This window comes from Eulemur rufifrons, chromosome 8 (genome assembly GCF_041146395.1).
Source record: "Eulemur rufifrons isolate Redbay chromosome 8, OSU_ERuf_1, whole genome shotgun sequence".
NCBI lineage: Eukaryota > Metazoa > Chordata > Mammalia > Primates > Lemuridae > Eulemur > Eulemur rufifrons.
In genome coordinates, this window is record NC_090990.1 from 28673998 (window position 1) to 28686519 (window position 12522).

General features: G+C 39.0%; 2 protein-coding genes across 5 annotated transcripts in view; both read left to right on the plus strand.

Annotated features, from left to right (window-relative positions):
• EXO5 (exonuclease 5) overlaps positions 1–12522 on the plus strand; it is a 155305-nt gene that overhangs the window by 84358 nt on the left and 58425 nt on the right. The window lies entirely within an intron of this gene.
• SMAP2 (small ArfGAP2) overlaps positions 1–12522 on the plus strand; it is an 84928-nt gene that overhangs the window by 68904 nt on the left and 3502 nt on the right. For all 4 annotated transcript variants that reach the window (XM_069479788.1, XM_069479789.1, XM_069479787.1 and 1 more), the window contains 7 exons: positions 1138–1223; positions 2192–2270; positions 5870–5956; positions 7009–7090; positions 8139–8248; positions 9040–9205; positions 9662–9978. In XM_069479788.1, the coding sequence (XP_069335889.1) occupies positions 1138–1223; positions 2192–2270; positions 5870–5956; positions 7009–7090; positions 8139–8248; positions 9040–9205; positions 9662–9978 (927 nt within the window). The remainder of the gene's footprint in view (positions 1–1137; positions 1224–2191; positions 2271–5869; positions 5957–7008; positions 7091–8138; positions 8249–9039; positions 9206–9661; positions 9979–12522) is intronic.

Here is a 12522-nt window from a genome sequence, read left to right on the forward strand (position 1 = left end):
ATTTAGTTGTTATACACTTATGTTAAATTCCCACATTTTAGTAAAGGGATGTTTCACTTCCTATTTAAGATACAAGTTATTCTACCTATGTTTTACCTCCTTCAAGACATAAATAGTCTATCATCTAGGACCCTATGGGGCCATGAAGGTATCAAGAAAGATACTGGTTTATCTTCTAAGACCCTTGGAATTTGCAGATCTAACATTTTAGACATCATAGACTTATAGAAATAAATTATAAACTTTATTGTAGAAATATTTTATTGCTAAAATGCCTATATCAATCTTGCTTGCTGTTAGCTTAGTGAGCTTGAAGTGAGATACTTAAGCGTCTGGCTGGCCTAAGATCTGCACCTTGATGTAGCTTCATTGTTCTTTATTCTCTTCCTACCTTGAAACACTTTAATTTAAAAATTTTTTTCTTTTTGGGGGATAAAAGAGAGCCCCCCGAAAAAAACCAGTTACTAGAGTTGGAGATGGAAATAAAAGGTTATTCTTAACCAAAAAATGGCTTTAAAAATTACTTTAGACTACATTTATAGATTTGTTAAAGGTGTAAAAAACCGAGTTACATTTTGCAGTTGTGCTTTACTCAATCTTATGAAGGAAATTACATACCATGGAGGTATTTGGGCCTTTGAAGATTTAAAAAGCTCTTGAGATTTATCCCTCACAAGTGTTAATGGATTCATTTAAAGGCCTAGTGGGAAACACACATTTATGGATAATAAAGATTACCAATAGATTAATTAGAATAGATTAATTAATAATATAAACTTAGAATTGTAACACTGATTATTGCCTGTCAAGTAGACATTTTGATTGGTAGCTATGTATCTTGGACTTTCAAATGAGATCCTGAATTATTGCTCAATTAAATGTATTGTGGCAAACAAATCTTTCAATAAAAAGAACCCATAGAATGGAGGGGGGAAGGAGGCTGGAGGGGGGAAATGATTGGGATTCCTAGAGGGTAGAGAAAATCGTGGATTGGAACTCAGAATGCACAAGTTTAAGTCTTGGTTGTGCCAGTCTCTAGGTTGGTTCTTCAATTGTACAATGCTGGGATTGAGTGAGAAGTTTTTCAGTTTATTCCTGATCTAACATTCCATGTTTCTACATTCTCTTTGGTCACAGTGCATGCAAGAAATGGGGAATGGAAAGGCAAACCGACTTTATGAAGCCTACCTTCCTGAGACCTTTCGGCGACCCCAGATAGACCCGTATCTTTTCTGGAGCAACTTAGAAGGCTGAGTGGTATTTTGATGTCTAGGGAGAGTCATACAAGACTCACCGCTGTGATCTAACTGGGTCATCTCTATGTAGATTAGTCAAAGTCCTTGCTTTCCTTCTGACCTGCAACCAAGACATGCTAAAAACAAATGTATACTTGCTAACGTCAGAATTGTGTAGTATCACGGAGAAAGTTCACTCAGGAATTAAGACTGCAGTGATTTCAGTGTGAATTCTTCCATAAAGTTACATCTCCACTAGTTTATTTTGGATCTCTGAAACTGTTGTTTGATAAAAAGAATAGTTTACTATGCTCTGTTGAACCCTAGCAGTCAGCAAAACTATTCATTTTTATTGTCTTTTTATGTCCCATGTGAAAAAATTAACTATTGTTGGCCAGTTTATCAATAACTTTCTTTCTCCATCTGTTCAACAGACTTCCTGAAGGCAGTGCTTCTCAAAATGTGGTTTATAGATCATGTTAGAGTTTGGTTTTTGGTGGGTGCAGGCGAAACCTGTTAAGTGCAGGTTTAGGGCTCTGCAGAAGACCTGCTGGTCAGATTCTGGCAATGGGGCACAAGAGTTTATATTTTTAAGGGGCACTTGGGTGCCTTTATTTGAGGCCTATTGACCAAAATGCTTTAAAATTGATAATTGCTTTACCTATATTCCAGAGCAGCCATAGGAACCTCTGATGTTAATATGAAAGTTAATCCCATTTGCTGCTTCTGTCATTACTCTGAAGGGTACTCGTAGGAAATAATGATTCCCCGCAGTAACCGTGAAGGAGGCATTCCAAAATTTTGGTTAGGGAAACTGCGTATGAACAAGACAGGAGCCGTGTGGGGAAACCAGGCTAGAGGGAAGGAGAACAGTGCTCCATGGGATATAAACTGACTTTTTATATTCTTACTGTTGGAGAGACTTGTTTGATTCACCCTTAATAAGCTTTTTGCAGAGCTGTTGAGGGATTTATTCGAGATAAATACGAGAAGAAGAAATACATGGACCGAAGTCTGGACATCAATGCCTTTAGGGTTGGTTTTAAATCTTTCAAGTTTTGTTCTTTTTTTTTTTTTTTTTGAGACAGAGTCTTGCTTTGTTGCCCGGGCTAGAGTGAGTGCCGTGGCGTCAGCCTAGCTCACAGCAACCTCAAACTCCTGGGCTTAAGCGATCCTACTGCCTCAGCCTCCCGAGTAGCTGGGACTACAGGCATGCGCCACCATGCCCGGCTAATTTTTTCTATATAGATTTTTAGTTGTCCATATAATGTCTTTCTATTTTTAGTAGAGACGGGGTCTCGCTCAGGCTGGTCTCGAACTCCTGACCTTGAGCGATCCACCCGCCTCGGCCTCCCAGAGTGCTAGGATTACAGGCGTGAGCCACCGCGCCCGGCCAAGTTTTGTTCTTAATAAGTAATTTGCTTATTAATCAAGCCGGGAAGATTTTGAAGAACTACTACCAAAATACTCCCAAAACCATCATTTAAAAAATGCAAAGATAGAAGAAAGCCAGTTATTAAGTTAAGACCACGAGATATCATCATGGAACAAACTGGGGGGCAGGGCAAACCATCAGTGAATTCTTTGCCTTAATCTCTATTTACAAGATATTAGTGATTCCCAGTTCGAAATTATTTCTCGAAATGAACATGTTGGGTATACTAGATCAAATAGAATAATGTGTATGTGTGTATATGTGTATGTATGTGTGTGTATATGTACTATAGCTCTATATATTGCTATATATGCACACATACATTTTTTTTTCTGCAAATGAAATCAACAAAAGTAGGTGTAATTAAATCACCAGAGTTTTCTTTAGTTTGACCAATGTATAATTTTGGCATGATCTGCTGATAACCAGTGTGTGGGTGGACTGATTGCCAAGGGGACCCTTGTTCCTGAGAAGAGTTTCAGAGGGAGATTGACTACCAGTTACCACATACACGTGTCATCCTTTGCATGTTTAGAATCTGAAATAGTGTGTGAAAACTAGTACAACACACAGGAGGAAATACATCATGGTTTCTGGAAGAAGAAAATGTGCCTGACTAATGACAACTAAAAGAGAACCAATTAGTATGACCATTTATACCTTTAAACAGCCTTCGACAAGATTCTATAGTAAATTCTCTTAGGAATAATTGACTTTTTCTTAGCCACAGAAGCATAGAGAGTATGGGATTCTCCAGTTCTAGCACAGGTCCTATCTATCATCTATTCTAGTTATTTATTTTAAGAGATGATATAAAAGTGAAATCACTGACTTCTCACTGGGCTCTAAGCCCTTCCAGGTACTTAAAAGTCAAGCTAATTGGAATCATCTTCAGCTTGATCTTTTGAAGCAGCGTGAAAGGGGCATTAACTGGTAGGCAAATTTCAACACCGACAAGTAAATGCAAGATAATACATGTAGTTGGGCAAAAATAATTCCTTCTCCACTTAGTATGAAGGACTCATACAGTCATCCAGAAAAAAAACTTGTCAGTTATCATAACTGTTCCAAGAAAGAACCCAGTATATAGCTACGGCTTGGATGGCATCATCAAAAAGGGTTTAGAACCAAAGTGCACACATTTCTTTTTATTTATAGAAAACTATGGTCTGTCTGCCTAGCTCTGTTCATTGTGCCTGAAGATATGAAATCAGATGAGGTCAGAAAAGGGTATCTGAGGTTAATTCTGAAGATGAAGGAGGAGGGGAAGGTTGCTGTTTATCCACAACTGTTGTATAAACAGAATCTCTCCTCTCAGGTGCTCATAATTATGTTACCAGTGTACTGTGCCCATGAAAGCAAGCCTGTTTTACTCACTAGATGTTTTCACTTCGGAAGGAAATACCTCCTTTTTACCAAAAAGCTATTTCAAGCGTTTTTATAATTTAATGTGCTTAAATTTTTTTTTAACATTCTTGTGATGATTTTTAATGCCAAGGATTAATATTTGCTAAGTGAAGACATCTAATATCAAATGAAAAGAAACTGGGCTTGTCAATTAAAGAATATTCTTTTTTTAATATACAAATAAAACATTTTTAACTTCAAGAAATAAAGTGTTCAGTGTTAAAGTGCTACACTACGTATAAAAAAGACATAGCTGCATGTGTTGTGATTATAAAATTATTTTAGAGAAAATATGAAAATTAAAGTGAAAAATCCATGCGTATTCTATCTTTAGTGATTATCATCTTGGTATGTACCCTCTTTTTCTGTATAGTTACCTTTTGGAGGCATAATTATAATACATTTATATAAAATGTCTCCTGCTTTCATTCCACTTAACGTATTATATATTTCTATGTTACTTACATGGTTTTCATAATTTTTAATTGTTGCATCATCTTTCAGTGAGTAGCTAAATCACAGTTTATTTTTAACATTTCCCTTCTGTGGCATAAAGGTTGTTATTTAAGTTTTTCTTTAGCATAAATAATTCTGGGATGAACTTATTAGTACATCTAACCTTTTTCATATTTTGGATTATTTTCTTAAGATACACTACAAGGTATTATCTAGGTCAAAGGATTTCAATATTTGTCTCTTCATACTTTTGCCAATATACCTTCCAAAAGTTATACCACATTTTATATCATCTTCTCAGGATTGTATAAGAGTACTAGTTTCACTTCATCCCTACCAACATTAGGTATTATTATTAAGATATTTCTCCACCCTAAAATGCATTTTAAATTACATTTTTGGTCACTGGCAGGACCAAACATTTTTTCATTTGTATGCTCTACTTTCTTTTATGTGCCTGTATTCTTAAGGTTGCTTTGTGGTTCTGTTTTACATTTAAATGTTTATTTGATGTTAAAACTTAATTTTTGTTTTTCTGGTCTTTAGACTTGAAATTAAGGTTTATTTTCTAATTTTTAAAAACGGAGATGAGGCCAGTCATGGTGGCTCACACTTGTAATCCTAGCACTCTGGGAGGCTGAGGCGGGAGGATCATTTGAGCTCAGAAGTTTGAGACCAGCCTGAGCAAGAGCAAGACCCCATCTCTACAAAATAGAAAGATTAGCCAGGTGTGGTCATGCACACCTGTAGTCCCAGCTACTGGGGAGGCTGAGGCAGGAGGATCGCCTGAGTCCAGGAGTTTGAGGTTGCAGTGAGCTACAAGGACACCACTGCACTCTAGCTGGGGCAACAGAATAAGACTTTGTCTCTGATCAGTCAGTCAGTCACTAAAATATTGAGAGGACCTATGATTGAATTTATAAAATCACAAAGGACATAGTTGAGTAAGATGAACATGAACTATTCAATAATGTACCAAGATGAGGGGAACCTCTCAAAGCATGAGCAAGTTAAATCTGGGCCAAAAATGAGCAGCAAACTGGTAAAAATTTTAGCCTCTACAGATAGCCTAGACTGCAAATTTCAAGAGTCATGAGTGGGTTAAACAGACCAGGAGGGCAGGTGTTTGGAGGACAAAACAGTGTTGAGGCTAACGTGGAAGAGTTCAGCTCTCATGTCCCACACCAAAACACCCTCCACCCCCGCCAAGTTTGTCAGACGACTGCGTCAGAATCAATAGGGATTTGGGGTATCCTTTTTGGACATCTGAATTATAATTTATCAAACTATTAGTCACCATGGGGCCTGTGTCCTTTGTTTTGTTAAATTATTATAGAAAGAAAAAGATGACAAGTGGAAAAGAGGGAGTGAACCAGTTCCAGAGAAAAAAATAGAGCCTGTTGTTTTTGAGAAAGTGAAAATGGTAAGTGGGAAAATATTTGCTCTGTGTGAATGGCCTCAGGTATGTTTATATGTGTGGAGGGTAGGGTGGGGTTGATACCATATTGCACCATTGCACCTCGGGCTAAAGGGTTGCACATCTGGATTAGATCGCCTGCTGCCATTTCTGCTGCTCTCCCATTACCTCTTGCTGCCTAATCTGCTCTGTAACACTTCTCTCTGGGGCCAGATGGGAGCTTGGGAAATGCATCTGTCTCATCTAAGCAAGAGGCACATTCCAAGCCAGAAGGCCAAGTCTGTTTGACACCTTCTGAGCAGATGCTGCCTCCACGTTAGTCCTTCCCATTAGAGCTTGTGTACCTCATTTTCTTATTTCAGTTAAGAACAGTCTGGAAGTCAGGCCATACTAATCCATTTGGAATGATCCCTTCTTATATTCTTGCTTAGTCATATTGAAGGAAACACCTTTCTTTTTCCATAGGACCTGTTGTGGCTGTAGTAGTAGACACTCTAATATATAAGAACTTGAAATCCTGGGAGAAAGGACTCTATTTGCTATTGCTTAAGAAAGAGTCTTTTATCATCATTCTGAATCACATTATCTGTGGACACAGCCACTAGTGATATTGGCATAGTGAATTTGGTAACCCTAATTACCTAGTCTCCCTTTTGGTGTTGAAGTAAAAGGTGTTCTAACCACTGGCAGATTTGTTGGCTCTTGCCTCTCGTACCATCATATACCTACCTTTATTCTTGGCTTTTCTTGGTACCAAAAACTGCTGCTTCTGTTGGATCCCCTGATCTGTGTTTGTGTTGGTTTCAGAAAGCTCTGTCTCTTCAGAAAGCCAGACAAGCACAGATGATATCTTGGTTTTTCACTTTAGGTTTGGTTTATGCACTCATGCCTCTTGACTTGATTCTTTCACCTGGCACTTCCTGAGTTTTGTTTCTTTGGTAACTCTTTTTTAATAACAGCAACCATACCACAAGAATACCTGTGGCTTTACAGTAGAGAGCGGGAAAAGAGTTCAAAAACACCTGCTTATTTCTTTCTATAACATATTTTCACCTTAGCCACAGAAAAAAGAAGATCCACAGCTACCTCGGAAAAGCTCCCCGAAATCCTCAGCGCCTGTCATGGATTTGTTGGGCCTTGGTAAGAGTTAGACTTTTCAGCTCCCATATTCTTAGAAATTTTGATGAATTGTCAATGCCCCTGGGAAGATAGGAGAGATGACATTCTCCAGTCTGTGTTCTTCATTACTAAGATTGTTCTCTCACATTCTTCCTGTTAAGTTTTACATCTGAGCAGTTGCTTTAAGGAAGTGTTTACTGTGACATTTTTCAGAGTGACAGTCCAGTGTAGTTGTTAAGAGCATGGCCCTTGGAGCCAGAGTCCCAACCATGCTACTTACTGTCTGTGTGACCTTGGGTAGTTTACTTAACCTCTGAACATTACTTTCCTAATCTATGCAGTGAGGATAAGAGTCTCTACTTAAAAGGTGGTGTTGGGAGGATTAAATGAAATGATGCCTTTAAAGGCACATACTAGCACGTGCCTGGCACATACTGAGCACTCAATAAATGTTAGCAGTTTTGCTAAACAGCACCTTTGAGCCTCATGCCATTTCCCTCCACTCCCTGCCCCCATCTCTTTCATTTTTCAGGTGCAGCCTATTTCTGAGACGGCTTGTTACCTCGTGGTCATTTTTCTCCAAACCTTTGAAATCCTGAACTAGTGATTCTGCCCTTTCAGAAAGAAAGCTATTTACTACCTTTCACAGCACTGATTATTATGCTTTGTTTCAGTCTGCTTCTGCTGATTTAGATTATTGGCTGCTTAGGCTTCTAATTTCTATACCTTCATTACTCTCTGAAAAATGAATCCTACACACCTTGCCCTTCAAATAACCAGAAGGGAGCTGGCCAGCCCTGCAGCTGTGGTGCTGATGAAGCCTCCAGGCCTGAGTTTCTGCAGCCCTGGGCCTGATAGCCCGGCTACAGGCTTCCCCAAAGTGCTCTTGGGAATGTGGGGTGAGGCCTTTTCTGAGAAGCCCCATCTAAGCCAGATGGTTCCAGAAATCTAGATTTCCAGGTCCATGATGGAGCTTATGGGCCCTCTCTGTCTGCTTCTTGTCTAGAATAGAAGAAAGGCATGGGCTTAATGAGCAGTACTACATTTTAACTTTGATCTTTCTTTCTAGATGCTCCTGTGGCCTGCTCCATTGCAAATAGTAAGACCAGCAATACCCTAGAGAAGGATTTAGATCTTTTGGCCTCTGTTCCATCCCCTTCTTCTTCTGTTTCCAGAAAGGTAAGTCTTATGGATTTTAGGCTCCTCAGCATTAAGGAGCATTCTGGAAAGGGTGATTTGATAACTTAATCATAGAACCAAGTCATGCTGCCTTGGTGCAGTTGGACTTTAGTTTTTTTGATTCTTGATTCTTGATTCTTCCCTTAACATTGTCATTTCTGTCATGCCCTAAGATTACTCTTCATACCATCTTGTCTCCTGCCCAGAAAGGGTAGACCCTTTGAGTCGGCCTCTGTCTAAGGTGTCTGAACATTGTGAAGTTTGATACTTAGGCCAGCTTCTCAGCCTGAGTTACTGCCAGAGAATTGTAGGTATGAAAGACTTGACAATTTTAATAGTTACCATTTGTGAAATACCTGCTGTGTCCCAGGCACAGTGCTAGGTGGTTTTTGTATATCATTTTGTATATTTCATTAATAATTTCAAATCTTCACCACAAATCTGTATAATGGATATTTTACAGATGAGGAAACATTAGTTCAGAAAAGTTATGTGACTAGCCTGTGGCAGCACTGGATTGAAATTCAGTTCTCTCTGCTGTGTCATTTGTGGGTTGTTTTGTTTGTATGTTCCTACTAAAACACACTGTGATTTGCTGAAGAGGAAAGAATTGTACCAGAGCTTAACTATCAGGTGTTTTCAGATATTTGTATGGTAAAAATGTTAACTTGAGCCATGAATTCTTATTGCAAATGTTAGAAGCAGCAAAGAGGTGAGGGAAATTCTTAAAGAGACCCCTATGACTCCGCTGAGAACCATTCCAATTTTCCCCCTACCCTCTTTTCCCTAAGGTTGTAGGTTCCATGCCAACTGCAGGGAGTGCCGGCTCTGTTCCCGAAAACCTGAACCTGTTTCCGGAGCCAGGGAGCAAATCAGAAGAAATAGGCAAGAAACAGCTCTCTAAAGACTCCATCCTTTCACTCTATGGATCCCAGACACCTCAGATGCCTACTCAAGGTAGGTTTCATGGGCATGATGGCGATGTGCCAGGTACAGACATGAGGGCTTACGCGCAGGAATTATTTGTTGTAACAGGGGACAGTTGCCTTGGCCGCCAGGACAGCGTATACCAAAAAAAACTTGAACATGCTATTTCTTGTGAGGCTACAAAGTATCAGCAGATGGATATTACTGTAACTCAAAGCCATACTTCTGTAGGGTCTGGGGTCACACCTCTGTGAATTCTGACTCAAGGTCTGGATCTGGACCCTAAAAGAGAAATGGCTAGGTCAGCGGCCCATTAGTCAGCTACAGCAAATCTTTTAGAGAATCTAACTACTTTACTATGTAAAAGAGCATACTGATTTGAGTAGTCCTGAGAAATTCTAGCTGGAAAGCAGTATCCAGTGAGAATTTGGGCTGACTTTGTGTTCTTTCCTCTATAACACACCTGTATGTATGTTTTCTTGGCAGCAATGTTCATGGCTCCTGCTCAGATGGCCTATCCCACAGCCTACCCCAGCTTCCCTGGGGTTACACCTCCTAACAGCATAATGGGGAGCATGATGCCCCCGCCAGTAGGCATGGTAGCTCAGCCAGGAGCTTCTGGGATGGTTGCCCCCATGGCCATGCCTGCAGGCTACATGGGTGGCATGCAGGCGTCAATGATGGGTATGCCGAATGGAATGATGACCACCCAGCAGGCCGGCTACATGGCAGGCATGGCAGCTATGCCCCAGACAATGTATGGGGTTCAGCCAGCTCAGCAGCTGCAGTGGAACCTTACTCAGGTAAACGACCCCATTTTACAGAGAATAAGAGTTTTGTGCCTCTCCCTTATCCTTTGAATCCTTTCCATGTAGATGAGATAATGCCAGAGACATTCCTAGGTTTGCTTTTTTTCCCCCCCTAGAATGTCTAACAGCAGACTTTCTGAGGAGTTCTCTGGTCCTGTAAAATAAGGGCAACTGCCTAAATCTAAATCTCTCCACACATTCTCAAAAACAAAAATAAACACACAAAAAAAACCTATACAGACAAGAAATGCATATTTTCTGACCACATCTAGTAGATAGAATACTGTAAGCTTCACATGACATGGCAGTGGGCATATAAACACCCTAATCCAACAGAGCCAGCATCACAGAAGAGACTGTAAAAAGAGGAGGAGCAGGGGCCTAGAGGTGACAGCACAGATGAAACCACTCCCCACCCCAAAAAGGAGAAAGACCTGCCCTCATCAGAGACCTTGAGGACAGGTCTGAGACCTGGTAGGTGAGAACTCCAGTTACCTGAAGGATCAAAAATAAGGGACTTGAACTATATAGGAGTATAGGTGGAAAAGCATTGCTTCTGGGGGAGATGGGCGTGACTTAGAAGGACGAGTTAATCTTTGGAAACATGGTGGTGAAAGGAAAGAAAGAAATCAGAAGTGGAAACAAGAATCACAAGAGCAGAATATATACCATCCTTCTCCCTCCAAAATCATTGTTTTACTAATAGAAGCTGGTGCTCTTGAACTAAGAAATTTAGTAAAGTCTCCCCAAACCCTCACACCTGTCTATTATTGCTGATTCGGAAAAATAAGGCACTACAAAAATAACAGAATGTGGCAGATAATGTTTATAAAACACTATGAGATCTTGATGAGCAAGATCCTGAGAAGAAAATATTAATAGAAAATGAAAATCAAAACATGACAGGTAATGAAAAATTCTCCCCCCAAAACAGTCATGAAGTAGAAGAAAATTGTTATGTAATCCACTAACCTGAATTAAATGTCCTTAAATAAACACTTGCAGATAAGAAAAAAACAGTTTAAATCAGAAATTCAAAAACTTAGAACCAAAATGAATAAAAAAGTGGTTGTTCTTGAGCTCAGGAGTTTGAGGTTGCTGTGAGCTAGGCAGATGCCACGGCACTCACTCTAGCCTGGGCAACAAAGTGAGACTCTGTCTCAAAAAAAAAAACAAAAAAAAGTGGGTGTTGTGAACTGAAAGTTTACTGAAAGGGAAGAAAAAGACAAAATTATCTTGGAAATAAAGACTGAATTACAAGTTATCCCAAGGAGAATAGATTCAGCTGAAAACATATTTGGCATCGAGGAATGGCATGAAACAGCCAAATAATGAAAACTAAATGTGCAAAGGAGTAAAAAGAATCAAGAGTGACAGTAATATAGAAGTTAGGCAAAGAAAACAGCCTCATATATATTTGGAGACGCCCAAAGAAGTAAAACAAAATCTGGAACAGAATTAATATATTTAAAACTGTAAGAAAACTTTCTTGAAGTAAAAAACTTGGATATAATATTGAAGGGAAGCCCACTGTGTATCTGGGAAAATTACCCAGAATAGTCAACTCTAAAACACATCCCAGTAAACCTTGACACTTTAAAAAAAAACAAGAAAAATCCTTAAGACTCCAGCCTTCTTCATACCTCCTACTCACAAAAATCTGTTACTTAACAAAAAAAGAACATCCAGGTTGACATCAGACTTCCTAACAGCAAAATATAAAAAGACAACAATGGGGGTAGTATTTTCAAGGCACTCAAATACATGCAAGACAAGTATTTTATAGCCAGCCAAGCTATCCTTTAGGTATTGAGACTAAAAAAAAAAAAAAAATGTTATGTGCAAGAACTCAGGGAATATCGTACTTACAAGCCTTTCCTAAGGACTTTAACAGAAAATAAACTTCATTCATCTAAGAGATGATTGGGATCATTTTTGGCAAAAGGATTGATGGTGAGCATCAAATGTTTAATTGAGAATCTAAGACTAAAACAAAGGTGGGTGACAAGGGTGGCAGAATATACATTGCATTCTGACAAGCAGAAATACAACTAAAAATCGAGGAGAAGAGAGAAAAAAAGGGGGAGAGTAGAATAAGGTAATTGATGGTTGCATAGGAAATAAGTGGACGTCAAAGATTATATAATAATAAGCTGACAAATCAAATCATGGAAGGAGGACATTATTAAAAGTATTAGATAATGGTAATCATTAGAACTAAAATATGACACTTTCTGTATATCAAAAGGGTTTCTTAGCACAGGCTACAAAGTGTAGCAAATATTATAGGCACAGTAAAAATATAATATGATGCAATTGAGACCAAACTTAGTCATATCGTATCAGGCAACTGTTCTATTAATATCAAAAGAAAGCGATGTTCAAATTGGCTGACAAAGCAGTGCCTAGTTATAAACTAGGTACAAAGAAATGTACCTGAAACAAAGTGATTTAACAAGACAATGAAGAGATAGGCAAAGGAATGCCAGAGGAGTGGTGTTTGTATGCCACACACATGCATGTACGTGCTATCTTATT